The sequence below is a fragment of the Thecamonas trahens genome, assembly GCF_000142905.1.
Source record: "Thecamonas trahens ATCC 50062 unplaced genomic scaffold supercont1.25, whole genome shotgun sequence".
Lineage (NCBI taxonomy): Eukaryota > Apusomonadida > Apusomonadidae > Thecamonas > Thecamonas trahens.
This window is the reverse complement of record NW_013657655.1, coordinates 404,185-431,989: the sequence shown is the minus strand read 5'-3', so window position 1 is coordinate 431,989 and position 27,805 is coordinate 404,185. Positions and strand designations below refer to the sequence as shown.

Sequence of the window (27,805 nt, the reverse complement as noted above, 5' to 3'; positions counted from 1 at the left end):
CCCCCATCCTCTTCCCCGACTCCGACACCGTCATCCCTTAACCATCCCATGGCAGACTGCCTATTCACCAACCAAAAGCATTTCCAAGCCATCCAGCCCCGACCCAGCTCCCTCAACTGCTCCGCCTCGCCGACCACCAGCCGCCAGCCGGCGCCCGCTCGCCCGATCAGGCCCATCTTCATCACCACCTAGCTCCTTCCTACTACCAGCTACGCTACCCACAACCTCACCCAATGTCATCACACACCCCACACTATCACCAGTATCAATATCGCTGTCATCGACACTCATCTTCCTCGGCTCACTTGCGCGTCGACTTGTTTTCCCTAGGCGGTTGAGCACGCCCTCGACCGCCCGACCCCGCACACAACCCCCATCACACTCATTGCAAGATATGGCCAATCTGATTACACTCTTACCCTAATACATACACACACTACCACCTTGCTCAGTCTCCACTCCACAGCTGCAGTATTCCAGAATCCGAGTTCCGCCGGCTCAGGCCCAAGCTGTTGGCCCGGTGTCCCTTCGAAGGTGCTCAGCCCCCCGACCCAGTCCCATCTCCGACCCCCACTCCCCACCATCCCAACCCACAACCACCCTACCCACACCACACTTATCCACTATCCCCACAATCTCACCCACCCAATCCCCTTGCCTCGATACTAACATCAGCCGACACAATCCCGTCATCAGCATCACTGCCGACCGCCTGCTGCTCACCACCGATCGCCGCCCAAGCCGACCCGTCCACCGCCGGCACAACCCCGATCAGGCTAGGCAGAGCACGAGTATAGCATGATCTACTTGTGGGTAGTGAGACAAGTGGCAGTGGCTATCAGTCCCTTGCCCCACCTCCTCCTCCCCTCCTTCTCCCCGCTTTGCCCATCCTGCCCCAGCCCACCTGTCAACCAACACAGCTGGTGGTGAGAGGACCGACGGGTCACACGAGGCCAGTGGGCTGGTCAGGGCGAAGGAGAGGGAAGGAGGGCGAAGGAGAAGGATTAGGGGTTGAGGTGGTAGATAAGACTACACTGGTCTGCCGCCCGATCTTGTGTCCTGATGCCCGTGTCGTCGTCTCCTGTCGACTGCTCGCTGGCCAGCAACTCCCCGCTCGCTCGCCCGCCCGCTCAACTATCCGCAGCCAAGCCAAATCAAGCCCGATCAAGCTCAGCACGACCTGCATCTGGCTATACAGGGGGGAGTGGCTGGTGTGGTCACAGGGAAAGGAGGTGAGGGGGTGTAGATGGATGGAGTGGGACGAGTGTGGTGGCTACGGCTGCTGCTAGCGCTGCTGCTGTGGCCGAGGCCGAGGCGAGCAGCGAGTGGTCGAGTGACGGCCAGCCGCTCGTCGCCGGCATGGACGCCGTGCTGCTGCTGAGGCGGGAGAAGAGAAAGTCCAGGCCCAAGGCGGCGATGACCAAGTTGGTGATATTGCTGATGCTGATGAGGATAGTGATGGGGATGGGGGATGGCGATGGCTGGCGATGGGTGTGATGGTTGAGGCGGCGGACGACGAGCCAAAGCGGTGGCGGTGGCTGAGGCCGAGGCTGTGGCTTCTGCGGAGAGAGAAGGAAGAGAATAGGCATGAACCACACGTTGCGAGCGAGGTAGCTGCTGTGGATGACCATCGGCGCTGCATCGCTGCCGGGCAGTCAAGTGAACGACACCCGACACAGGCGAGCAGTCAGGCCGAGGTCGAGGGTGAGGGCCTGAGATCGGAACTTCAGAACGGCGAACGGGTTCAGGAGTGCGAGTGTGATGGGCCCAGAGCCAGTTGACCTGGTGCGAGTCGTTACCGTTGTCACCATCGTCGTCACCAACACCCCGGCCGACTCAGCTGCCAGCCGACACCGACTCACGATGACGCACCCATGATCATCGGCCTGACTTTGATTCTGCTCTCCCTCCACCTCACTCTCTTCTACTCTGCCTCGCAGCTCACAACTGCCTGCTTCCGTCTCATCAACCCCACCTTGCCTGCTCTGTCTTGCCTCGCCTCCTTCCCGCCTACTGCGCCGCCGATCATGACCCAATCCGACGGCTGGCTGGCCGAGGATAGGGCACTCCCACTCTCACTCTCCTCCGAAACACATCCCCACCCCCGCCTTCCCTCTGCTCCTTTGTTGCTGCTACTTACTCTGCCTGCACCCACTCCCATCGCCTTACCCATGCCTCAACCCTGACGACAACGGCGTGGGACGAGTTGGACGACGACGTGCATCACGACGACAGCAATTGTCTCAGCAAGAGTGACAAGAGAAGCAACATCAGCTCTACCATAACCAACATGATCCGCGGCACGCTTAACGTGACTTTGACCATGGCTTTCCCCTCCTCCCCCGCCAAGACTCTTGTTTGCTGCCTGCTTGACTTTTCCCACGCCGCCCTACCCATGCATGCCTCAATCCCTGCCGTTCCTCACCCATTTCCGCCTCGCGCACTCGCTGTTTTACATTCGGATTGCCGTACAACCCGGCCAACTTTATTCCCCACCTGTCTCGCTACCACACCTTTCGTACCTATCCAGCAGTGATGGATTCTACAGACCACGCCAACGCCTCTGAGCCCAACCCTGCCACCCAGGCCGTCCCGGGCGCCCCACCGCCCACCGCCGACATCAACGACGCCGTCGTGTTGGCCCTCCTTCTTGATCACTGCGACACCTACGATGCAGTCCTGCACGCACTGGGTCCATTTGCCAGCATTGATGTCATCATGTATTTGGCAGGCCTAAAGTAGCTCAAGCAACTACATTAGCCGGCCTAGAGTCGGTAATGTCGCAATCGAAAGTAGCATGTCGCAATCGAAAGTAGCCACGGCCCGGTGCCTCTGGACCCCCCCTCCCTGCCACCACCACCGGCGCCGTCAACACCACAACAAAGAGACTCCCTCCCCCATTCACTCGCTACACTATCTTCTCCCCACTGTCTTGCTTGTACGGCATGTCAAGCTCCCCTATCTTTCTCCCTCTCTCCCTTTTACGCCGCGGAACAATGGCCACCGGCGCTGCCCAGGGCAAAAAGTGCAAAATCGCTCACCTTCAGCCCCCCCATCCTCATCGACAACACGCACATCCACATCCACACAGATATCCATCCAAGTGCTTCTACACATGCTACCATACCCTTGTACACACCTTCGCTACCTCTCATGGCCCAACATTCCCTGCAGAGTAAAAGTGCAAAAATGCAAATCAGCCTGCCAGCCGATGCATTTTGCACTTTGCAGTTTCTGGTCCCACTTCCTTAACAAAACCCTGCGCTTTTTCCACACATATGCCAACTCCTCACCGGCATCCACTCGACTTTACCCATGGAGAAGTCAAGCAACCCATCTCGCTCAAGCCGCGAGTCCTCCCACAAGCGCCGCAAGACCAAGGCCAAGCGCCGCAAGGCCAAGGCCAAGCGCCGCAAGGCCAAGGCCAAGCGCCGCAAGGCCAACAACTGTTCTTCCACCGCTTCCACTGCCTGCCGTGTTCAAACCACATCGGATTTTCTTGCCACCTACCCTTCCACCGGCCTTATCCCCGTCCGGTCCTTCGATAGCATCCAACGCCTAAGCCAGCTCCAGATTGCGACAGAGCTCGCGACCCCCACTGACTGCAACTATATCGCCAAGGTCTCAGAGTTCCGTACTGTAACTCACAATTTTCTTCACCGGCGTGTCACTGTGGCCATTTTTGCTCCCATGGGCTGCGGTAAGTCCTGTCGCCTCAATCAGCTCGTGGCCGATATGCAGACTCTTGCTACCATTGCTGTCAAGCAAGAGCCAGATCTGCCCATCACTGATCTCATAGACTTCTTTGGGCAGTGGCCACTGCCGTCTTCGGCGGGCGCCAACTCGGTCACCACCGTTCCGGTCCACCTCGTCTACAACCGCGAGCAGCTCATCGTCCGCATCGTCGACCGCGAGACGCGTACGCCCTGCTCAGATCCTGTAAGCATCTCGCCTGTCGAGTGGCGTACCATGCCCGCCGTCATTGCCTCCGCCTCCGCCTCTGCCCCTCCTGGCGCCGTCATCGAGGCTGTTGGCCCCTGGAAGACCGGCCCCTACCTCGAGCCGGTCGACGTCCCCGGCCTCGGCCCCAAGGCCTCGCCCGACGACATCGCCGCCGCCATCGCCGCTATCGACATCATCTGCGTCATCACCCGCCGTGTCGCCATCGCCAACAACCTGCAACACCTCATGCAGGCCATCGCCTCCCGCCCCATCGACGACGCTCGCGTTCCGTTTGTTGTCAACCTCTGCAACGTCGACGCCTCTAGCCTTGGTGACGACGACAACGCCAAACTAACGGATGCTATCATGACCTGCCTCTTGGCCATTGACCCGGCTTCCGTGCCTGTCAACACCAATCCGTGGCCTTTTCTTCGCCAGATCGCCCGCACCGCCCGCGCCGCATCGTCCCCGCACCTCTTCCTCGACATCACCAACCTCAAGTTGCTTAGTGTTGCCGCCTCGTGCCTCCTCGATTTTTCTACTCGTGCTCACGCCTGGCTTGCGGATATGGTCGAGTGGGCTTGTGCAGCTGCCGGCAGCACCGTCGCCAACGCTGCCTCCCGCATCGTTCGCCGCGTCCGTACCCTGGAAGTCAACGATCTCGCTCCAGTCAACGCCGACGTCACCGACATCATCAACACCTCTGTCGACACCATCCGGAACACCAAGGCTTGTTACGACCAGGACTTGGGCCCCACCATCGACTACCTTACCGGTTCGTATGATGTCAACATCCTCGCAGAGCTCATTGTGGAAAGCCTCAATGAGCCTCTTCGATTCCCTGACCACGCAACTGACTCCAACACGCTCGTCCAGAACACGGACGAAGTTGGCGCTGCTCTCCTCTCGACCACATGCAACATGATCGACGACGCAGCTCGCACTGTCTCCGACAGCATCAGGCACAGCCTGGAGATCAACATCCGCAACCGCGACAAGGACGCTCTGTCTCTCTTGATGGTCCCCGACACCGCCAGCATTACCACCATCTCTCGTTCTGCTGAGAAGCGGTTCCTTCACGAGCTCCACGCCGCTATCACAGCAGCCGACCGCGATGCCGTCACTGCCGCTGTCGCCGCACTCCTCATTGCCATCCGTTCTTGGGTCGTCAAGGCGTTCAACAAGGCCATTCAGAAGTGCTACCTCGCCGCGACCTTTGCCATCAAGCCGCCAACGACGCCCAACCTCCGCTTTAACGAGTTCAAGTTGGCCGTTGAGAAGCTCAGAGCCGACTCGAGCGCAGTCGTCATCGCCATCAAGAACGCCCGCTACAACACCGCCAGCAACCTGCGTGCTATCCTCACCGCGGAAAACGACGATCCCAGCATCGTGGCCGCCGTAGCAAACAACCTCCGCGGAGATCTCGATCCCGTCGCCACAACCATCTCGTTCTCCCTCACCGACGCCTCTGCGACCCCCCACGACTACACCACCATCAACCGTCTCTCAAGCTGCCGCGCCAACTTGTTCCCTCCAGCACCTGGAGCTGACCCGCCCGCCGTCCTCATGCTCGACATCGCCAACGACCGCTCGGACGTCACGCTTGCTGCTGCAATCTCAGACACCAACAAGTGCGAGTACAACGATTTCATCACCGCCAACAGCGATGCCAACGGCCCGCTCGCTGTCGTCGATGTCTCCATCGCCCACACCGCTCCGTCCTCCCTCGAAGATGCGGTCGCATGCTACCACAACACCCTCTCTGGTATCCCGTGGCTTGGCAACCATCTGATTCGCGTCCCTTGTGACGCCAGTCGCATCGTGTTTGTGGCACAGGAGCCCATCTTGATTGAGGCGTTCATGCACTTCCTCGCTGCCACTAACAAGCACGCGATCGGCGAGTCGTCGTACTTCGCCGTCGTCTCCACCTCCACAACTCCACTCATCGCCGAGGCTCTCGCCGCCAGCCTGGCTCTTGCCCGATTCTCCACTGAGGGGCCGATCTCGGCCCATGCCGGCGCGCATGCCTTTGGCATTGTCGTCGACATCACCTACGACCGCATCCTCGAGTTTACCCGCGTCACACAAACCAACACCACCGCTTCCATCGGCCGGATCAACGCCACAATCAACAAGTGTGTCGCTATGGATGTCGAGAACCGCCGCCTTAACGCTCTCGATGCTGCCACTCTTCTACCCGATGCCAAAAACATCCGTTACGTCCGTCCCGGCATCCTCGACGCCAGCACCGTCCATCCGCGCTGCTACATCGAGATGGCCAACCGTACAATCTCCTACGACGAGCTGGCTCAGCTCGCACTGGTGGCTCGATCCAAAAACCCCGACTCGAACGTCGTCAGCGGCTTCTACAACGCCATCCATCGTCCCTCGCCGGGCATCGTCGGCCTTGGCGCCACCGGCGACGTGCCGCAAGGTGTGCGATCGGGCACCAAGATCGTCCGCTGCATCAAGACAAACTGCAAGCCCAACGCAGGCCTGGTCTTCATCTCCACCACTACCCTTCCCGCCATCTTGGCCCTGCCGGCCCTGGATCCCGCCAACCTGCCCGCGCGCGACGTCATCACGAGCCGCCGGCTGTGGCGCCAGGCAGCTGCTGCCGGCCGCGGCGCCGTCATCATCGACTGCTGGCAGGTCCGGGCTACCACGCTCAACCCGCGGTCCGCCACCTCAAACGACACCGCCTTTTCCAGCACTCCGCATCAACTCGCCCGGATGCGCCAGGCAAGCAACTTCTCGGAGCCGTCGCCGTCGGAGACGTCGCCGTCGCGGGGGACGTCGCCGCCGCTGTCGCGCAAGCGTCGTCGCGGCGATCACCGCAGCCTCGACGCCAGCAACACCGACTCGAGCCAGCCGCCGGCTAAGATGCGCCACGGCCTGCTCTAACTAACAGCTTACACAGACTAAAATGCAAACACAACGCAGAGTCATGCCCTTTCCATCACACAACTTGCCCTGGCCGATCGCCGCAGCCGACTTTGGCCAGCACTGCGTCTCGCCACGTGCCACGTCACCACTACCACCCGCAATCAATCAATTGCGCCTAGCAACCTTCACCGATACAGAACTATCATTCAGCACGCATTGGAGAGACGCAGACAATCGGCTGACTGTCGCGCGTCGAGTGGTTCTGGCCCACGCCGGCGCCCTCCCCGTCCGCGTGACATGCACCTCGGCCACCAACCACACCTCTAGCTGCACTTGCTCTTGTGCCAACTCTACATGGGCCATGATCCGGGCATGCGCTACCGCCCCCAAGGCTTCCACTACCGCACCTCCCTATCGTGACCTGGCTCCGTACCTACCCCTTCTCGTGGCTGCTGGCCGACGCTGAGGCTGGGGTCACTGTCGGGCTCATGGTCGTCCCGCAAGCGCTCGCCTACGCATCGATCGCCACCCTTCCTGTCGAGTACGGCCTGCTCTCGGCATGGGTTGCTCCCCTTGTGTATGCTGTTCTCGGCACTTCGCGCGACATCGCTGTCGGGCCAACCGCCATCATGTCGCTCATGGTAGCACATGCTGTGGCCTCGATGGAGGCTCCCGCTGACAAGGTCGCTGCCGCGGCTGTGCTCTCGTTCTTGGCCGGCGCTACCCAAATCCTGGCGAGCCTTGTGCGCGCCGGCGGCTTGGTCTCGTTCCTCTCTGCGCCCGTCATCGATGGCTTTGTCTCGTCAGCTGCCGTCACCATCGGCTTTGGCCAGCTTCATCACTTCTTTGGCTCCTCGGGCTCGTCGGTCTCGTTCTACGACGACGTCGTCCGCACCTTTGAGCACTGGGGCATCAATGTCCGCGACCACTGGCCAGATCTGCTTTTGGGCATGGGAGGAGTCGCGGTTGTGGTTGCTCTCAAGGCTGCTCGCGACGCATGGGGCTCGTCGTCGCGGCTCTGCCGCGCCCTCGGCACCGCTCGCAACGCCATCGCCGTCCTCGGCAGTACCGCCTTTGTGGTCGGCTATCAGGCCGCCTGCGGCCACTCGCTTGACTGCCGTGCATCGTGTGCCTCCTCGCCATTTGCGCTCACTGGCCACGTGCCGTCTGTCTTTGCCTCCTCGTTTACCGTCCCTTCGCTTGGCTCGCTCCCGCGCATCGGCGCCGCAATCGGCCCGTACGTCCCGCTGGCAGCCGCCGTCGGCTTCCTTGAGTCGATATCCATTGCCAAGGCATTCGGCGCCTCGCGTGGTTACAACGTTGGGCCTTCGCAAGAGCTCTTTGCGCTGGGCATGGCCAATGTGCTCGGTTCGTTTGCCTCGGCCTTTGTGGTCACAGGCTCATTCTCGCGCTCGGCCGTGCAATCGCGGTCGGGCGCCCGCTCGCCGCTTGCCGGCATCATGTCGTCTGTCATTGTCCTCCTCGCCATCAACCTGCTCACGACGCTCTTTTGCTTTGTTCCTAAGGTCTCGCTCGCCGCCATCATCATCACCGCCGTTGTGCCGATGTTCGAGGCCTCGCACTGGGTCTTTCTCTGGCGGACGTCGCCGGCTGAGACTGCTGTTGCCGGCTGCACCTTTGTTGCCTGCCTTGGTCTCGGCATTGCCTACGGCATCGCCATTGGCCTTGGCGCCTCTATCGTTGCCCTGCTCTACCTCAACTCCCACCCGCGGATCGAGGTCTCATTTGTCGAGGATGCAACTGTTCTGCACCTCGCCGGCCCGCTCCTCTTCCCCGCCGTTCCGCGGCTAGAGGCTGCCGCCATGGGCCTCCTTACCGATCCGCTCCCGCCAGTCGCGGTCATCCTGGATCTTGCCGCCATGCCATCGCTCGACGCATCGGGAATCCGCCTTCTCGAGCGCATCGTCGCCGCCTACCGCGTCGCCGACGTCCCCATCATGGCGGCTGGCGTTGGTGAGCGCCCGCTGGCCACCCTCCACGCCTCGGCCGCAGACCTCCACACGCTCCTCGCACACGCCTCGGCCGACGTCGACAACGTATTTTCGGCCATCCGCGCCATGCCGTTTACCCTTGTACGCCGCCGACTGCCACGCCGACCGCCATCGCCTAGCGACTCGCTCCTGCCGCGATTTTCGCTCCAGGCCCCGTCTGGTACCCACCCACGTGGATAGAGCGCCACCCCCCCATGTCAAAGGTCCACCGCGTTCCGCAAATGGCTATCGATGGCACTTGCCAGCGACTTGACAATGACACGCGAGTAGAGGTCATGAAAGGCAAAGGCGACGGTTGCGAGGAACGAGCCGTCGTCAGCAAGCCCGCCCGACGACGAGCCGAAGCGGACCCGGTCGCCCTCGACCGCGATCCACGTCCGCATACCGGCCGGCCACTCGAGCGGGCCCCACGAGGCGGCCGCCGGTGTGAGAAGCACCTGGTGCGGGGCAACGGCGACAATGCGGAAGCCAAACGCGACTTCGCCGGTCCGCCCGCGCAAGCCCTCCAGATGCCGCCGTGTGTTAGCCTCGGCCGGTCGAGGGAGGATCCACAGGCCGAGCCTGCCGAGCCAGCACACCCACCGCGCCGCCTCGACGCCCAGCGCGCCTCCGGCGGCCTTGATGCCGGCCATCGAGTCGAGCTCGCTCCATCGCGGGAGCGCCGGTGCCCGCGGCGCTGTCGGCATCGGCGGACGCGGCGCGTGTGGCAACAGCGGATCCAGCAGCACACGCTCCGGTAGCATCGCCGCCGACGACAGCCAGATCCGCACCAAATCTGCTGGCGCGAGGCTCTCCGGCGACGCTGCAGCCAGTAGCGTGTGGCCTCGTGCTCCCCCGCCGCCCACACTCCCGCCCGACGCGGCTTGGCGCCTCTCGCTCTGCGTTCTCAACACCACCTCGTACGCGTCACGGCTCCCGGACCCGTCCTTTGCCAACAGCGACGACGACGGTATGGGAATGCTTTGCACATCCGAGGTGTAGTAGACGGCAAGCCCTGCTGCCGCCGCCCCCGTCCCCACCACTCGGAACGCCCATCGGAACATCTGTTCGACTTGTCGCCGTCCGCCCTCGCGCCCGCTCGGTGTCTGCGTGAGGTGTCACTCACTCCGCCACCGCCACCGCCACCTACCGACCCACCCACCACCACCACACACACACACACACACACACACACACACACACACACACACACACACACACACACACATACATACATACATACATACATACATACATACATACATACATACATACATACATACATACCATGCGCAAGGGTGGATATGTGGTCCTCGCAGCAGTCCTCCTCACCGCAGCCACAGCCCTGCTGCTCAGCTCCAAGAACAAGGACTCGGCAGAAGCTCGCATGCGGACCGTGCTCTTCACCCACAAGCTCCATCTCCCAAACTCGCCTGACGCCGATCGCATGCACCCGCACTCGGACTCGCACACACGCTCAGACTCACGCCCGCACACGCGTCATCCGTCGCAAAAGGAGCCTTCCCTGGCCGAAGCCACCGCCGTGGACGCGCTTGGCTCAGCAGGCGACGACGCTGGCGACGAGACGGCCCAGGACGATGCCCACGGCGAGTCGGCGCGCATCCACGCTGCAGAGTCACATCGCGACGTGCTTCCGGTCACAGACGTCGAGCATGCTGCGGCGGAGGACGATGCCGGCGTCGTCGACTACCGCGGCATCCGCATCTTTGATGTCAACGTCCACGGAACTAAGATCGACGACGGCGATAGCCTGGAGCCGCTCGATTGCGGATCGCCGGCCATCGATGGCTACAAGCATGTCAATCTGACTTGCCTTGGCGAGTCGTCGACCATGGCCGACTGGATCGCCCGCGGCGAGTCGAACGACGGTTACGCCGTCTGGATGGAGCGCGGCGCCTCATACGACGGCATCGGTGTCAAGTGGGGCCCACACAACAAGAAGGACTCACCTTACGAGTGCGCTCTCGACTGCTACAACTTTGAGCCCGACCTCAAAGCCAATCAGTTCCCCTGCAACCTCTGGGTCTACTGCCCTGACGACGAGTGCTTCGAGCCCGACGCACACACACACACCAAGGGCGACTGTTGGCTCAAGTTTGCTGAACGTCCGCATGCGCCTGAAGTCAACCAGCGTGGCAAGATGAACCCCGAATACGCCGCCCGCCACAAGGACTTTGTCGCTACGCAGTGGATCTCTGGCGCCGTCATCCCCCGTGATACCAAGATGACAAATGGCGTCTTTGGTCCGCGCGCTGACTGGTAGCACCGCTCCGTCACGCCCACGCCCTTTTCACATGCTCTGCCAATTAGTGTGCACACGTCCTTGATTGACCAACCTCATCACACTACCTGCCACACGTTTGCAACCTACACTAACCCCAGACACACCCGCACCCATCACCACCACCACCACACACACCCTCCAATCCCTACCCCCCCCCTACCCCCACTCTTCTTCCCCTTCGCCTTCATCCTGGCTCCCAATCCCGGTAACCTCATCCCCAGACCCAACCAGACAAACTCGCTCTTCACTCCAACCAAAGTCGGCACCATCATACCACCATTACAGCCCTCGCCCCCCCCACACCCCACACTCCTCAACCGTACCCTCCCCACTCCACACCCCCACACCCCCACCCCCCACCCTGCCCCCTCCACCCCACCCCCCCCCACCCACCCCATACCACTCCTTGCACACAGGCACATACGTGCATACCTCCGTTCCGTTCCTCTTCCACGTGCTGGGGGAGAAAAACTCGGCTGTCGCCTCCACCACCACAGTATGAACGCATCGAGGAGCGGGCTGGTGCTTGTGTGGTTGCTGGTGTGGTTGCTGGTGTGGATGAACGGTGTCCACGGGCTACGTCCGAGGCTACGGGTATACACCTCCATTGATCCTCGCATTGGTACCTCGCCCGCGTTCGCCGCTCTCGTCAACGAGTACAACAGCCGCCCAGAAGGTGCCCAAGCAGACCTCATCTACGTCGCCTTCTCACCCGATGCCTCAAAGTACACCCCATGGCTACAAGCCTCGCGTGGTGCAGACGTTGTACCATCATACCTTGGTGGTGGTGGCCTCAATCTGCTGACTGGCGACAACTACTATCCTCTCGACCACGTGTGGGATGCGCTTGGCGTGTGGGACGACGTTGTGCCTGCTGCCATCGCCCGCTCGCGCGGCGCAGACGGCGCCATGTACGCTGTCCCTATCTCGGCCGAGCCTAACATGTGCATGTACTCGGTGCCAATCTTTGACGCGCTTGGCCTCTCGCCGCCGCGCACCCTCTCGGAGCTCAAGGCTGTGTGCGCCGCCGTGACCGCCGCCGGTATCGGCTGTCTCGCCGCTGACACGCCGCTCTTTCCCAACACTGCGTACTTTGACGAGCTTGCGCTGCGGATGCATGGCAACGCTTTCTACAAAAAGTTCTTCAACGGCCGCATCGCATTCACCGATCCGCGAGTCCGTGCCACCTTTGACGAGCTCGCCGATCTGATGACCGCCGGCTATCTTGGGGTGCCCAACCCACACGTCAACGGCACGGCCCCGTATTTGCCTCAGGACATGGCCCATGGCCACGTTGCCATGTTCTGCGGCTTTGAAGCCTTTACCATGTTTCCCATCCTCGCGGGCATGCCCTCCGCTGACATCGGTGCCTTTGTCTTTCCGGCCTACGATGGCGCTCGTGGCTCGGCGCCGCCAAACTCGATCCCGGGCGTTCTAATGACGCTCGTCACTCTTGCTGTCCCGCGCACCGCCCTTCACCCAGATGAGGCCATGGCATTTGTTGCCCACGCCGGGAACACGACCCACTATGCCGCTGCCTTCACCGCCGCAAGCGTCATGTCGGGCTTGCCGCTGCGACCCTCACTCTTTTCGCTCGTCACACACCCGCGCTCGGAAGTGGCCAAGGCCAAGCTCGCGGCTGCCTCGGACATCTTTGAGCGCTCGCTTGCTGGCTTTGGCGTCATTGATCTCGTCCTCGAGTACAGCGCCTTCTCCTTTGGCCTTGACGCCATGGCCAATCGATCCGCCACCGCTCTGGCCGCCCACTTTGACGCCGAGCTTCCGAGCCTGGAGGCCGTCCGCCTCGCGTCAATCCTCTCGCTTACCGTCGCACCGACAGCCTCGCATCCGTCTGGCACATACACCGACGAGCTTGCGGTTGTCCTCTCGAGCCTCACCCGCGGCGCCACTCTCTACTACACTCTTGATGGGACCAAGCCGACTACCGACGCCCTCGTTTTTGCCCAGCATATCTCGCTCTCCACTGACGGTGCCCACGAGATCCGCGCCATCGCGCACGCTCCTGGTCTACAGGTCTCGTCTGAACTTCGCCTCGGGTACACCCTTAAGCTCTCGCCACCTTCTCGGTCTGTGAGCATGTCGGCGGGTGCGCTCTCAACTGCGGCTGTTGTCGCCATCGCGCTCGCGGCCGCGTGCGTCTGCTCCGCCGTTGTTGCTGTCGTCGCCATCATCGTTCTCCGCCACCGGTCGGTCACCACCTTCCGCCTCCAGTCGGACGCCGAGCTGGTCATCCCAGCCGAGGACGTGAGCCTCGGGCCGGTGGTGGGTACCGGCTCATATGGCGTCGTCTACCGCGGCATGTGGCGCGGGACCCAGGTGGCTGTCAAGAGAACCCGTGCAGGCCCGCTGCAGGGCCGGCAGATGCGTGAGTTTGTCGACGAGGCGAGCATGCTCCTCCGCCTCCGTCACCCCAACATTGTGCTCTTCATGGGCATCCACCTCGATCCGCCGGCGATTGTGACCGAGTTTATGTCGCGCGGGAATCTCGCCGACGTCCTCGCCTCAGACGCATTCTTCCTCGACTCGTCTATTGTCCTCCGCTGGGCCCACCACATTGCCCTTGGCCTGCAGTATCTGGCACACGCCGGCGTCGTCCACGGCGATTTCAAGTCGCTCAACGTGCTCTTTGACGGAAACTGGGTACCCAAGATTGCCGACTTTGGCCTCGCCTCAATCAAGGCGCCAACCGGTCAGCCCTTGCCCGCGCTCTGCATGAACGCCGCCAACTCTTCTGCGCCTGCCACACCCGCCGGGCGCCCAGTCAATATCGACGCCTCGGACGGCGCTCAGGAGTTGGTCACAACCGGTATGTCGATCTCGCTCTTTGAATCGGGCGGCGCACACGACAGCCGCGCATCAGCGACCCGCACCCGCCGTAGGAACAAGGTCGGCCCGGTCCCAGAGCACTCGACCACGCCACGGCTCACGCCGCCTCAGTCGCCAATGACCACAGAGACGTCGGCCGCAGGCACCGGACCCAATGTCGGCTCCATTTTCTGGGCCGCGCCTGAGGTGCTTATCGGCGGCAGCACCGCGCTCACCACCGCGTCCGACATGTACGCGCTCGGCATCACACTATGGGAGCTGGCATCCCGCGCAGAGCTCTACCCGCAAGTCAACCCGCTGGCGCTTGCCCTCGACGTCATCCACGGCCGCCGGCCAGACATCCGCGCCGTTCCGCCGCAGCTCAGCCAGCTTCGCTCGCTCATTCAGGCGCTCTGGCATCACGACCCGGTGGCGCGGCCACTGCCGGCCCAGATTGTTTCGCGCCTCGCCTCGCTCTATGACCCAACTAACGTCATTCCGCCGTCGTCACCGGCCGCTCCGTCGGGCTCGGTTGTCCTCGTCCACGTCGTCGTCGCCAAACTCGGCTCGCGTCTCATTCTGGCCCCGGACGCCACCGCCCAGGCTCTGCGTCGATTCCACGCTAGGACGCGCGTGGTGGCGACCCAGGCCCACGGCGCCATCCTCTCGTGGACCCTTGAATCGGTCACTATCTCGCTGCAGGATCCGCGCCAGCTCGGCAACGTCATACAAGGCATACTCTCCATTTGTAAGCGTGTTGGCCCGCTGCTTGCCGTCGCTGCGCATGGTAGTATCACCTCGACCTCGGCGCTGCAGGTCTTCACCTCGACGGCTCAGGGTGCGGCGCCGTCGACTGCCGACGAGCTCGTCTTCCACGGCGCGGTCATGGACGAGCTGAAGGACGTATGGCAGGCCGCATTTGGCGGCTCGCTCCCGCCGTCGCTCCTCCGGCTCGAGCCGACCGACACAGACTCGGTGTCGTCGCTTTCACGTTGCGAGTCGACCAGTCCCGGCGGCCTAACCAGCCTCGAACCGGGCGTCTACATTGGGCCGTCGCTCTTTGACGACATGGCCATGCCCGGGCATGACCAGCTGCTTGTCGAGCCTGTGGCCGCCGATGCGGCCCTCCTCTTCCGCATTAAGCAAAAGCCCAAGCCGCGCGTAGATACGCGGACCAACGGTGATGTCGCCGGCCCGAGCGCACTGACTGAGTCAAGCAACGACGCCGACGAGGCGCTTGTGTCGGACGACGAGACCGCTCTTGCGTCCATCGACGACAACCTCGGAACTGTCCTCGCTGATGACATGAGCTCACACCCTGACGTGGGCCAGTCGTTCGCTGAAGTCGATGCAATCATCGGCCTCCCACACGACACGTCTTTCTCCGCCTCGCTGACGCACTCCATGTCAATGCGCCGCTCGCAGCCAGCAGGCCTCATGACGCTGTACTCAGCCCGGGACATCGCGGCGCTGATTGGCCAGGGCGGGAAGCGGGAGCTCGGCTCGTACGCCACCGTTTACTCGGCAACAACACCGCTTGGCCCTGTTGCCGTCAAGGTTCTGCTGAAGCAGCGGTTCGAGCCTGCGCAGCTCATCAGTGTTGCTGCCAGCACAGCCAAGGCCTCGCGCGCGGGAGGAGCACACTCGGCGCTCGCCGGGCCGGTCGGGCTTTGCGTCGAGAGCCCGTACATCGCTGTCGTCTTTGCACAGCTCAACCATCCGTCCATGACTGAGGCCGCGGGCTCAATGTCGTCGTTAGACAGACTGTGCCTGGTCAAATGCCTGCTTGTAGCGCTCGCGGCGCTGCACGCCGCCACCGGCGCCGGCCACGGTGCACTCTCGCCAAACAACGTCTTTGTCAAGCTCCGCACGGAACCGGCACTAACCCGGCCGCGAGTCGCCGCCGTGGCGCTCACCGACTTTGGCATGGACATCCTTCGCATGCACCTCGGAACGATGACCGCCATTCCCTCGGCAGCGTACACCGCACCTGAAACGCTGCGCGGCGAAGCTTCCCGCCCGGAGACCGACGTCTTTATCTTTGGCTCGCTCCTCTACGAGCTCTCCACTGGCCAGGCCGCCTTCCGCGGCGAAAACGCGCTCGAGGTCGGCTACCGGCTGCTCTCCGGCTGGCGGCCAGCTGTCGACCTGCTGCCCAACGGCGTGCGCGAGACTGTGGCCCGCTGCTGGGACACTGATCCGGCCCTCCGCCCTACCATCGCCGAGCTCCTTGACCTGGTCAACGCTGGCCAGCTCGGCAGCTTGTGAAGACATCCGTGTGTGGTCACGATACGACGACGCCGAGGAGTGCGGCCTTTACTCGCCATTGCTCAGCGCTTGTTCCACCGTGTAAACGTGATGCCTGCTGCCACCAGGAAGAGCGCCCATGAGCCAAGAAGTACAACGCCGTTGAGGCCCTCACGCCGGACAGAGTCATCGATCATGCGCTTGAGAATAATGGCATCAGTGTAGTTGGGCTCGCGCATCAGAACCTCGTCCACATACTTGCGCGCGCTCGAGTGCCGCTGCAGTCGGAACAGCCCTCTGGCAAGCCGCAGCAAGGACTCCGAGTCCATGCTCTCCATGCCCATCGCGTCCTCCATGCCTGCTCCTCCCACCATGAGTCTTGTCTCTCTCTCCGCGCACACGCACACGCACGCGCACATCACACATACACACACACACACACACACACACACGCGCGCGCACACACACGCACAGCCCCACGCACATGCGCACACACACAGCCCCTCCATAACACCTCTCGTCACATAGCCCCCCACCCCCAGCCCCACTTCGCCTGCGGCCATCAGGGCGTGCGGCAGCAACGCGTCAACGCAGCAGCAAGACCAAGCAAGCCGGGCGGGCAGAAAAGAAGGCAGCAACCCGCAGCAGCACCATGATTCTTCCGTACCCTGGAGAATGTCGACACCCCGTTCCAGATCCTCTGCACAGGTAGAGGCAATGAGCCTATGGGCAAAGTTGGTGGCTACTCCGAGCGAGACCGTACCGCCGGACTCCACCTGCGCCTCGTAGTCCTCTTCCAGACGCTGCATGGGACGGGGGATGGAGATGGGGATGGAGAAGGGTGAGCGGGAGCAAGGAGCAGTGAAGGTGGAGAATAAGGGACAAGGGAGGGGGAAGAGGGGAGGGGAGGGGAGGGGGAGGGGAGGGGGGAAGGGATTGACCTACGCCAAGCTCCTTCTCGAGCGTTGCCTCGTACTCGGGCTCGGACATGTTGGCGCCAAGTCGAGTCGGATGTCCCCTGACCCTGACCCGACTTCCCAGGCCGACCGACCAACCACCGCCCACCACCGGCCACCACCCATCGACCGACCACCTGCCACAGACCCCGTGACCGCACGACCACCGCTCGCCACCCCCCCACGCAAAGGCACACACACACACTCACTCACACTCACACTCACACACGTACACACACACACACACCACACGTACACATACCCCACGCACATACATACACGCATGCATTGGCGTCACGGGGTATGTCTGCTGGTTCTTCTGGCGGTGTGCGCATCGGCGTGCTTCGGGCTCACGCCCACGTCTGTCTTCGGCGGTGTCTCCGAGTCTCCGGCTTGGCTGACGGCGAGTGGAGGCTGTAGCAATGGAGGCTTGCCGGGTGATGTGGTGGCCATGGCCGGTCGCTTCAACGGATCGCTGGCTCTGGCGCAGGATGTGGTCGTCACTGCTCCTGCTGGCTCGGTTCATGCCTTTCTGGCCGCTGTCATTGTGGCAAACGGAGAGCTGACGCCGTTCTGGTCTCGCGTTCTTCCTGTCGGGCTGGACATCATCGATGTGACATGCCTTGCTCCGGCTACTGTTGCTCGGCTCTCATGGGCTCCCTCTTCGCTCTCCTGGTCGCTTGCTCTCCACACCACAAACGGATCGGTGGCGTGGACGACCGAGATCGGCCGCTCGCAGGCCCCCGGTGCGCCGGTCTCGCCGCGAGTGGTCGGCCGTGTGGCGAGCCAGTTTGTGAACGGCGTTGATGTGCTGGTGGTTGCTGCTACCGTGGCTCACTCACCGTACAATGGCTCGTCTGGAGTCGTCGGCCTCTCGTCGGTCGACGGCTCGGAGCTGTGGCAGGCTGGCCTCGTCGCCGACAACGCCGGCGACGCCCGCCTGGTTGTCGAGAGCATTGTCGCGGCGCCCGGCGGCGTGACTGTCTACGTTGCCGGATTGCTTTCCGGCTGCGGGCGCTGGGTTGTGGCCGGTGGGCCCAGTGCCGGGCCTCTGGTCTGCTCGAACCCGGCAACAGCCTCGGTCGTTGTGGTCGCCGAGCTCTCTGCCGAGACCGGCGCGTGGATCAGCCACGCGCTTGCGCCGTACTCGCTGCTGCGGACGCCCTCGCTGCCACATGTGGCGCTGGCTGTTGAGCCCGAGTCCGGCAACGTCGCCGTCGGCTCGGCCATCCTTGACGACGGCGACGGTGTTGGCGCCTCGGTTCTCATGTACCCACCGTCGCTCGGCTCGACGCCGCTGTGGTCAAGCGTCTACCCGCGAGCAGAGGCCCAGGGCGTAGCCGCACTCTTCGCACCACTCAACACCTGGTCGCTCCTTGTCCTCACCGGCCTCGCCGGCGAGAACGAAGCCGAGGCGCTCTACGCGCCAGCCGTCATACTCGAGCTCTCATCCGCGTCGGGCGACGTTCTCCGCCACGCCGTGCTCGATGGCACGCTTGTCGGCTCCCGCGCTGACCTGGTCGGCCTCCCCAAGTCACACGCTGGCGCGCAGGGCGTGCTCGTTGCCGGCAGCTATGCACACGGCCCGCTCACCGTCGCCGGGCCGACGAGCAATGTGACAGCGCCAGCGCCGCGCGGCGGAACCGCGCCCTTTGCTGTCCAGATTGATGTCGACCAGCACGCGCCGGCGCCGCCGCCGCCTGCTCCGGCCATCCCGATTGCGCCCATCACCCGCCACCGGACTCCGCCAGCGCTGTGGCTGGTTGGCCTCGGCGTGGGAATCATCGTTGTGCTCGGCGCCTGCGTCGGCTTTGGTCTTCGTCGCTACTACCACTCGGACGCGTACATGCTGCGCAAGGTCCGATCCGGTGACTACGCCTCGGTCCGGTACCAGGGCGTCGAGACGCCCACGCTCTCGGGCACCCGCCCGTCGCTGGCCGCTGCCGACGGCCGCGGCCGCGGCGGCTACGACTCGATCCCGTCGCCGTAAAAGCACATGCATGCACACGTGGCGTTTACTGTAGCCAAGCGACTTTGCCTCAGCACGACGTAGTGACGGTGACGGCGACAGAAGCCTCGGCCCACGGCCCGCCAGACGCGTCGTTAACCCGCGCCACCACGGTGTCCGAGCCCGAGGCGAGCAGGAGCGTCGAGTACGAGAGCGAGCCGAGCGCGGCATTGAGCGCCGTCGCGGAGCCCTCCACCATCAGCGCAGTGTCTCCGGCGCACGAGCCAACCCGGCAAATGAGCCCGGTCAGCGAGCCGAGAGTGAGCAGGCCCGAGTCGGCCTGCAGGACGAGGCTCAGCGTCTCGCCGTCGGGCTCGGCCACAGAGAGGCCCGGAATGGCCGTCGCCCCGCCGCCGGCTGCCACCGCCGCCACAGACGCCAGCACCGCCGGCGGATCGTCGACCGCGCTCACGTCGACCGTCACCGTCGCCGGTGCCGACACAGCTTCCGAATCGTCCATGGTGTACGCGAACGAGGCGAGGCCCACGCCAGACGCGTTGGCCGCCGGCACGTACCACACCCGGTTGTACGCCGAGGTGACCACCGTAGGGACGGTCGTGATTGCTCCCGCCACCGCTGGCCCGCCGGCCTCGCTCGACTGGTACAGCGCGCCCGAGAGTGGCAGCGTAGTGATCCGCGCGGTGAAGACCGAGTCGTACGGATCCGAAGCGTTGAGCTGGACCAAGACCGCCGTATCCTCGAGCGTGGCCACCGTGTGCGCCAGCGCCACCGGAACATGGTTGTACTCGCCGGCGCGGTAGTTGGTCTGCACCTCGCTGGGCGTCAGCGGCGCCGCATACAGCGCGACCGAGTAAAGCTTGCCGGTCCACAGGTCGTAGTCCGAGGAAGAGACCCGGCCTCCAAGCGCCAGCCAGCGCGAGTTGGGCCCAGTCACCCATGACGCCGAAATGGTGGTCGCCGCGCCGCTCACCGACGCACCGCACGCAACCGACACCCCGTTGATGTACAGGTCCATAACCGACGGGGAGGTGCCGTCAGAGACCACGGCGACGGCGTGGTACAGCTCGCCGGCCACAAGAGTGCCGGCTGCCGACGCGCACGTCCGACACGTGTCTACCGAGCTGATCTTGTCCGACAGTGACCACTCGAGCACATCGCCGCGCTGGGCCACCGCAAACGACCGCAGCGTCGTCGCACCCGACGAGCACCCGGGCTCGAGGTCGCCGGCTGCAAGCGCCACGTCGAGCAGCGGCGCGTGTAGCGACGTGTTATGGACGCGGAACCAGAGATCGATGGAAAACCCGCGCTGTGAGGCAAAGCTCGCATCCGCCAGCGAGCTGATGGCGAGCTTGTCGCTCACTCCGGGCGCGCCACACGTCCCGCACCCAGGCGCGATGGCCACGCCCGCCGGCTCGTACCCGCCCGCCGGTGCCAGCGACGAGAGCCATGTCACGTGCTTTAGCTCCAGTGCCACGTCCACCGCAGACGGCTTGCCACCTACCGGCGCCACGTCGGCTGCACTCGCTGCGGGTGTTTCCGAGAATGGGATCCATATCGCCAGGCCGGAGCTCACCCGCGCGCCTGCCGTCGCCGCCACGGGTTCGCCGCCGAGGAAGACCACCGCCGCCGCCACGGCGACAGCCAGCACAACCACGAGGCGGATGTGCATGCCAGAGGTAGATATGGGAGGGGGAGGGGGGGGGGGAGGGAGGGTGAGGTGTGCCTTCTCCCCCTCCCACACTCTGTCGCACGCGCCCTTCCCTTGCAGGCGCTGGCGGCGTGAGTCGAGCGGCGGCCGGCGGCAGGAACAGCAAAGGTTGAGGAAGGAAAAGGAGGAGGAGCGGGGGGGGGAGGGGCGGGGGGGGGGGGGGGAACGAAAGCAAGGCACCCGAGAGATAATCGTTGGCGAACGATTAATCCCCTCTCCCCCCCTCCCCAACAACAACAACAACAATCGTTGGCTATTGATAATGGGATTCGGTTCATTGGCACTGTGTGCAATGGATTCGATTCGAAGGCATAGTGGGAATTGAGGACAGGATCAATACAACAAAGTGACGAATGGTCGAATGGTGGCCAGCCGTCCATCAGTCACACACACTTTACTCGAACTCTCAACATGGGCAAGGGGTACGTAGACACCACAGCCAGAAGGCTCACCACAGGGACTCGTAGCCAGACACTATCCTGTGCATCTCCTTTCCATCCTCCCCCCCTTCCCCCCATCACCTCCTCCCCTATGCTGCACCAGCTGAAGTGCCTCCCGCCAGTACCCTCGGCCGATGCCGTATTTTTGGCAGAATTTGTATGACTCGCCCTGGGCCCAGCATGGCCACCGCTGCCGCTCGCCACGGGACACACCCACGCAAGCCACTGCCCTAGCGACATGCCGAGAATGTGCACTCTCTACAGCACTTGTCCGCTGTGCGTAGAACGTCCCCATGCCCCGACTCTGGACTCACCCCCCCCCCCCTCCGCCGACATCCAACCGACGACGACAACAGCAAGCCTCGTGGAATCAACACGGCACGCGCGCTGCGCACCCGTCGTCGTGAGCAGAAGTGGAACGACAAGGAGTACAAGAAGAAGCACTTTGGCACGGCCCGCAAGGCCAACCCGCTCGGTGGTGCGTCGCACGCCAAGGGCATTGTCATCGAGAAGATGGGCATTGAGTCCAAGCAGCCGAACTCGGCCATTCGCAAGTGCGTCCGTGTCCAGCTCGTCAAGAACGCCAAGCGTATCTCCGCCTTTGTGCCGCGTGATGGTTGCCTCGGCTACATCGACGAGAACGACGAGGTTCTTGTTGCCGGTCAGGGTCGCCATGGCCACGCAGTCGGTGATATCCCCGGTGTCCGCTTCAAGGTCGTCAAGGTCTCGAACGTCGGCCTGTACGCCCTCTTCCGCGAGATCAAGGAGAAGCCGCGCTCGTAAACCACTCTCCACGTGACACACACACACTCTCTCTCTCTTCCTCTATGTCTTTCCCCCTCTTCTCACCTCGGCCGGCCCCAGTGCTTTCACTTGCGCGCAGACCGCCGCTTCTTCGGCCTCTCGTCCGACGATTCGCTCGCGGCCTCATACTCGGACTCACCACTGCTGCCACCAGACGCGGAGAGGCCCGAGCCCGAGCCGCCGACGTTACCGCGCGGCGACCGACGAGGCGATGCTCGCGAAAAGTACGCCGTGATCGGCTTGGTCGGTGTGTTGGGGTCTGGGCCCTTCACCTTTTTGCGCCGCCGGCCCTTCTTCCGCTTCTTGCCGCGGGCCTTGCTCTCCGCTGAGCCTTCGTTCCCACCGCTGCCGCTCTCTCCGCCGGCAGCAGCCGCCACTCCAAACTCGATCGGGAACAGCTCCTTGGCCGGCGTCTTCTTGCTCGTAGGAGCAGCCGCCTCAGGCTGGACTGCCTCGTCATCCACCTGCTTGATCATCTTGGCCTTGCACGTGCTCTTGGCCGCAGCGCTGGCACTGGTCTTGGCGGAAGAACTCGTCTTGCTCCTGCGCCTGCTCTTGCTCTCGATCTCACTCTTCCTCTCGGCATGCGACTGCGGCCGCACCGTCGGCGACGAGACCAGGCCCTTGGCCGCGTTCTCGTCGCGTGCCTGCTGAAGCAGGTCAGCTAGCTCGTACGAGTACCGGTCCGAGTACGAGCAAAACTCGTCAAAGACCGAGGTGTAATACGAGTAGAACGAGTCGTACTCGACCTCGCCGCCGTCATCGTCGTCATCATCGTCGTCGCCACCGCCGCCACCATCACCGCTGGCCGCCCCGCTCGCCTCGCCGTCCGACGCCACCATCACGTCTGACGAGCCAACAGACGTCACCGTATCGTACTGCGAGTACAGGGTGGTGATCGAGCCCGAGAGCAGGCCCGACGACGACGATGCGTACGAGTACCCGTCGCCATCGCCGTGTCCAGGAAGGCCAAACCTCGCCCCACTACCGGCATCGTCGTCGTCTTCCTCCTCCGAGTACACGTAGCCATCGTCGTCGTCGCTGCCGGCCCCGGTCGCCGCCGCTGTTCGCACAAAGTACTTGTCGCCGCGCTTGACGACCACTGTCTCGGGCGGCTGGCAAGACGCCGATGCCACAACCTCAACGTCGGCTCCGCCGCGCCCAGCCGTCTCGTCTGCCACAGTCATCGGCGCGACGCCCGAGCCCGAGCCCGACTCGTCATCCACCACAGCCGACGCCGCAGCTGCCTCGGCCGCGGACACCGGCCGGGTCCGCGCCATTCGCGCTGCGCGAGCACGCACCCGCTCGCGCTGCATCGCCCGCGACACACGCCGCCGCGACGCAATGTGCCGCTCAGAGTGCCGCGTCGCCAGCATCCGCTCCGACCGTAGTGTCTTGCCCACTGCAGTCTTGCCAAACGTGTGCCCGCGGGCCCGCAGCCGCCTCGCCGGGCTCCCGTCACCGCGGGCGCGGACCAGCTTGGGCGGCAGGTACGACGTGATCCGCACCGCTGCCGACGTGTGGTACCGCCCGGCCGCAAGGCTCTTGGGCGGCGCCGACGTGTAGCTCTCCTCGCGCGCAGCGAACGCTCGGTGCATGAGCGAGGCCGACTTGCGGACCCGCGGCTTGCGGGTCCGCGCCCGCGGCGACGCCTCGGCCTTGCCGGCCTTCACCACCCCAAGCGGGAGCGACGCGCCACCAAGCGCTCGCGGCTTGCGACGCGCCAGCCGCGCCGGCGCTTTGAACCGTTTCCGCCGCTCGCGACGGAGCTTTCCCATCACCCCGCGCACAATGGTGCCGTGCCCGAGAGGCTTGCCTGCCAGCAGCGAGCCATCGGCATCAAAAATGAGCGCTTCGGGCAGCGAGCGGAGAACGAGGCTCTTGGTCACCGCCACGTACCGCATCGGCGCAGGCGCAGGTGTGGGCGCAGGCGCAGGCGGTGGTGCCGTCGCTGACACCGCCTTCCTCACGCCAGCCGCATCCTCGTCGACCTCTCGCCGGACACGGACCTTGTCAGACCGCCGCCGCGCCACGTACCGCTCGCGCTTGACCACCCGCTTGACCTGCCGGTACTTGCGCGGCCGCCCACGCTTGCGCGGCACCGGCACCTCAGGCACCATTTCGCGGGTGGTCACTCGCTCACGCCGCCGGACTCGCTTCATCGACCGGCCCGACGACGTCGGCACCTCACCGCTCTCTTCAAACTCCTCCACCATTCCCGGGCCGGTCTCGGGCACCAGCTTAGCGCCCGGCGGCGTCGACGGCGTCGCCGACGCGTACCGCGGCATCGCCTTGGACCGGCTCCGCCGCCGGTCCGGAGACAACGTCGCTGTCCCGGTCTTGCGCCGCGCCGCACGGCCAGACCGCGCCGTCGTCGCTCCCGCGCCACCACTCGCGCCGCTGCCGCCGCTGCCGCCGCTCGCGGACACGGACCCGCTCGCAGTCTCAGCCTTGACCACGCCGCTGGCGACAGCTTGTTCAGCGGCTCCTACCGTTGCCGCCCGTCTCGCCGCACGGGCGCGATCCTTCCGCCGCTGCGCTCGGTTGCGGCGACGGACACGGACCCGAGTCCGCGAGCCGCCAGGCTTGGGCGGTGGCCCACGCTTGGCCCGCACCGTAACCTTGGCCGCCCGCCGCGCTTCGACTGCCTCGCGCTTGGCACGACGCTCGGCGCGTCGCTTCTTCTCGGCGGCATCCATGCCGGCTCGGCGCGACTGGATGCGCTCCATCTCGCGGCGCAAGTCGTCGCGGGCCATGGCAACCGGATGCTCCGGGACCCGGGCGAGGGGCATGGCCGGCTTGACGGTCGACGCGTCCTTGAGCACTGCCTCTGACGGCCCGCGCCCGCGCACTCCGATGCGGACCACCAGCGGGTCGGCCTCGTCGCTCGCGCCACCGTCGCCGTCAGTCGACGCCAGGCCCGCGAGGTACGACGAGTACCCGTCCGAGCCTGCCGAGCTCGTCGCCGAGATCTCATCTAGGCTCACCCCCGAGCCCGAGTACGTGTACGTGTACGAGTCGCCGCCGTCGTCCGAGCCAGCGCCGCGGGCGTTGGTGGTCGCCTCGAGATTGGTGTTGCGGGCCTCGCTCGGTGGTGCCACCAGAGCCGCGGCCTGGATCGGATGCCGCGGGCGAACAACCGACTCACGGACTGTGAGGTCCGCAGCAATCTCCTCGCGATAGAGCGTGACCTCTTCGGCGACGAGGTCAGAGAGCACGCCGCGGATCGCCACAGCGCGCACTGCCTGCCGCGAGTCTGCCGGCCAGTACGACACTGCCGCCGAGGTCACAAGCGTGACGTCGTTGACAAAGGCCTGCAACGTCGGGTACGCCAGCGCCTCCACTTTCTCCGAGAGCAGGCCCCAGGTCATTGGCTGGACAACGAGTGCCGACGGCGCGGCGGCGGCAAGCTCGATGCCCGGGCTCGCCTCAAAAAACCCGTCCGGGTCGAGCGCCCGCAGCCGGCTCACCAGCCGCTCCTGGATAATGGCTGTGGGGACGTGCGAGACGCGGACCATGGTCCGCAGCGTCCGCACGAGGTTGCGCTTCACCTTTTCCCGCTTCGATACCAGGTGCGCGAGCAGCCGGGCCCGCTCGAGATCGTGCCGCAGATACAGAAGCGAGTCGACGTGCTCGGCGACAATCGGGTGCGGCTTCCACATGGTGCTTTGGAACCGGCGGATGAACGGGAGCGTGCGGTCGGCGCGCTTGGCCTTCCAGTGGCCGAGCACGTCGCGGACAAGGCCAGCCGGCAGGTTGGGCAGCCGCGCCGCCGCCCGCGGTAGTGTGATCGACGCCTCCAGCGTCTCCTTGAAGCTCTTGGCCACCTTGAGCTTGGTCGGCTTGCGCGACGCCGCGAGGCGGTACTTGTTCACCGTCGCGTCCGACGGCGTGTGCTTCTCGCAGTATACCGCATACACAATACGGTGCCAGCGGTCTTCCTGGACCCGCATGAACAGGCCGTGCTTCTGGGCACAGGTGACGTGAAAGGCGATGGCGCACGACGGTGTGCGGCACTGGATGCACGCCCCGGCGCGACGGGTCTTGCACAGGTAGCACCGCAGCTTGTACCGCGCCTCGGGCACGTCGTCGAGGCCGACAATCGGCTCCATGGCGAGCGTGTCCGCAAACGAGGTCTCGGGAATCCACATGGCGCATGCCACATGTGCCCACTCGCCCTGTGCTGTCGGCTTGTACGCCCCGCCGGTGTTGGGGCAGAGGACGCACGGGACCGAGTCGAGCGGCGCGCCCTCGGAGCAGGTGGCGCAGAGATACTTGCCTTCAGGAATGTTGAGAATGCCGTAGCAGGCCTGATGGACCGGCGTGTTGCACCCGTCGCAAAACACAATCTCGTTGGTATCCTCGCACTCGCCGTCCATGCACACATCGCACACGCCGCCGGCCTCCTCGTCGGCATCGTCGGTGCCGAGCGACGCCGCCGTAACCGACTCAAGCGTGTAAAACGCCTCCTTCTCCAGCTTGTCCATGGCAGCCTCGACAGTGTCGGGCGAGACCGGCGGGAGCCCAGACGCCGTCCGCAACGCATTGAGCGCCTCGACAAACGCCATGTCGCTCCCATCGAGATCATACTCGACCTTGAGATCCAAATCTGCCGGCCGCGGCGAGACGTAGTGCACATACGGTGCATCAAACGGCGACGGATCGAGCTCAGTCTTTGAAATGTGCGCCGTCGACGCCGTCGCCGCCGGCGGGTTCACCCCTCGCCCGTCGTCAGCTTCCGGAACGACGGCTGCGGCGGAACCGGGACCGCGGCTCCTCCCCCGCCTCGCCATGCCCACCACCACCGCCACCCCCTCCTCCTCCTCCTCCTGTCCCGCTGCTCGAGCTGCCGGCTCCGCTCCCTACCGGCCCGGCACTGCCACTCTGTCCGCTAGCCGTGGATGCTGTCGCCGAACTTGCACCGCCACCGGCAGCTGGAGCCGGAGCCAGCGGCAAAGACGTCACGCACATCAGCTCCTCGACCTCCATGGAGAACGGAGGCTCAATGGGGTAGATGTTCGGTATGTCAGCATTGGTCGGCGCAGTTGGAAATGTTTGCACCGACAAACGCCGCGTCGTCCGCATGGGAAGGAATTCTCTTTCCCCAGCCAGTGCAGGAGGAGCGGTTGGCTCCCTCGCTGCTACCGCTACCGCCGGCCGACCAGCCGACCAGCCGACCAGCCGACCAGCCGATCAGCCGACCAGCCGACCAGCCGACCCAGTTTTCGCCACTTTTTTTCACTTGCTTTCCATCACGAGCACCGACGGTTGTTGGCTGGCGAGGTTCCGGCGGGCTTGGTTCCGGCGGGCTTGGTTCCGGCGGGCTTGGTTCCGGGGCGGCGATGGGAGGGAAGAGGGGTAAAGGTGGAGGAGGTACAGCGGTCGAGGTGCGGTCGCGGAATCAGGCTTAGGGTGAAAGATAGGGACGATGTGAGGGGATTGGTCAGCCGCGCGGGTGCGTCGCTGACGGTTTGCGCTCACTACTCGATGCGCGTGAGCTAGTATCGCTCTACAGATCGCAACACTGCGCCCCGGCAATACCTCTCTTCATCACGCACTCCTCCAGCCGCGACTCCAGCTACCTCCCTGTACTACTGCCCGGCTGCCCCGCCGGCTACCAGCCGAGTTCCGATCGCCGCTTCGCTGCAAGAGCACGGACCCCGCAACGCGCGGTTGTTTGGCGCAAATGAACTCCATTCGGCAACATCCTCCCATCCATCACACACTCGTC

General features: G+C 64.3%; 8 protein-coding genes across 8 annotated transcripts; 4 read left to right on the top strand and 4 right to left on the bottom strand.

Moving 5' to 3' along the window:
* Window positions 1-2,535: 2,535 nt before the first annotated feature.
* AMSG_06097 (uncharacterized protein) lies at window positions 2,536-6,846 on the top strand (the record flags this gene model as incomplete). Its single annotated transcript, XM_013902144.1, has 2 exons — window positions 2,536-2,720; window positions 3,348-6,846. 2 exons carry the CDS (start codon window positions 2,536-2,538, stop codon window positions 6,844-6,846), a joined length of 3,684 nt encoding a protein of 1,227 aa, XP_013757598.1.
* Window positions 6,847-7,316: 470 nt separating this feature from the next.
* Window positions 7,317-9,020, top strand: AMSG_06096 (sodium-independent sulfate anion transporter; the record flags this gene model as incomplete). Its single annotated transcript, XM_013902143.1, has 1 exon — window positions 7,317-9,020. The coding sequence occupies one exon, from the start codon at window positions 7,317-7,319 to the stop codon at window positions 9,018-9,020; it is 1,704 nt and encodes a 567-aa protein (XP_013757597.1).
* Window positions 9,021-9,065: 45 nt separating this feature from the next.
* AMSG_06095 (uncharacterized protein) lies at window positions 9,066-9,883 on the bottom strand (the record flags this gene model as incomplete). The annotated part of the gene is made up of 2 exons (XM_013902142.1): window positions 9,066-9,077; window positions 9,101-9,883. The coding sequence occupies 2 exons, from the start codon at window positions 9,881-9,883 to the stop codon at window positions 9,066-9,068; spliced, it is 795 nt and encodes a 264-aa protein (XP_013757596.1).
* A 224-nt stretch (window positions 9,884-10,107) lies between these two features.
* AMSG_11936 (uncharacterized protein) lies at window positions 10,108-16,321 on the top strand (the record flags this gene model as incomplete). The annotated part of the gene is made up of 2 exons (XM_013902162.1): window positions 10,108-11,099; window positions 11,790-16,321. The coding sequence occupies 2 exons, from the start codon at window positions 10,108-10,110 to the stop codon at window positions 16,216-16,218; spliced, it is 5,421 nt and encodes a 1,806-aa protein (XP_013757616.1). The 3' UTR covers window positions 16,219-16,321.
* On the bottom strand, window positions 16,250-17,209 carry AMSG_06092 (uncharacterized protein). The gene is made up of 3 exons (XM_013902141.1): window positions 17,143-17,209; window positions 16,865-17,000; window positions 16,250-16,555 (listed from the first exon to the last, which is right to left on the bottom strand). Exons 1-3 carry the CDS (start codon window positions 17,185-17,187, stop codon window positions 16,281-16,283), a joined length of 456 nt encoding a protein of 151 aa, XP_013757595.1. The 5' UTR covers window positions 17,188-17,209; the 3' UTR covers window positions 16,250-16,280.
* A 395-nt stretch (window positions 17,210-17,604) lies between these two features.
* Window positions 17,605-19,143, top strand: AMSG_06091 (uncharacterized protein; the record flags this gene model as incomplete). Its single annotated transcript, XM_013902140.1, has 1 exon — window positions 17,605-19,143. The coding sequence occupies one exon, from the start codon at window positions 17,605-17,607 to the stop codon at window positions 19,141-19,143; it is 1,539 nt and encodes a 512-aa protein (XP_013757594.1).
* Window positions 19,144-19,150: 7 nt separating this feature from the next.
* AMSG_06090 (uncharacterized protein) lies at window positions 19,151-21,565 on the bottom strand (the record flags this gene model as incomplete). Its single annotated transcript, XM_013902139.1, has 2 exons — window positions 19,151-20,703; window positions 21,538-21,565. The coding sequence occupies 2 exons, from the start codon at window positions 21,563-21,565 to the stop codon at window positions 19,193-19,195; spliced, it is 1,539 nt and encodes a 512-aa protein (XP_013757593.1). The 3' UTR covers window positions 19,151-19,192.
* A 560-nt stretch (window positions 21,566-22,125) lies between these two features.
* On the bottom strand, window positions 22,126-27,063 carry AMSG_06088 (uncharacterized protein; the record flags this gene model as incomplete). The annotated part of the gene is made up of 2 exons (XM_013902138.1): window positions 22,126-26,824; window positions 26,991-27,063. The coding sequence occupies 2 exons, from the start codon at window positions 27,061-27,063 to the stop codon at window positions 22,140-22,142; spliced, it is 4,758 nt and encodes a 1,585-aa protein (XP_013757592.1). The 3' UTR covers window positions 22,126-22,139.
* Window positions 27,064-27,805: the final 742 nt, after the last annotated feature.

What these genes read in the sequence shown, in the direction of transcription:
- AMSG_06092 (XM_013902141.1), bottom strand. Translation starts at nt 17,187, where the DNA reads ATGTCCGAGCCCGAGTACGAGGCAACGCTCGAGAAGGAGCTTGGC. An exon ending in CGCTCGAGAAGGAGCTTGGC is followed by an intron (nt 17,001 to 17,142) that starts GTAGGTCAATCC and finishes CGTCCCATGCAG; the next exon opens with CGTCTGGAAGAGGACTACGA. An exon ending in GGGTGTCGACATTCTCCAGG is followed by an intron (nt 16,556 to 16,864) that starts GTACGGAAGAAT and finishes TGGGAGGAGCAG; the next exon opens with GCATGGAGGACGCGATGGGC.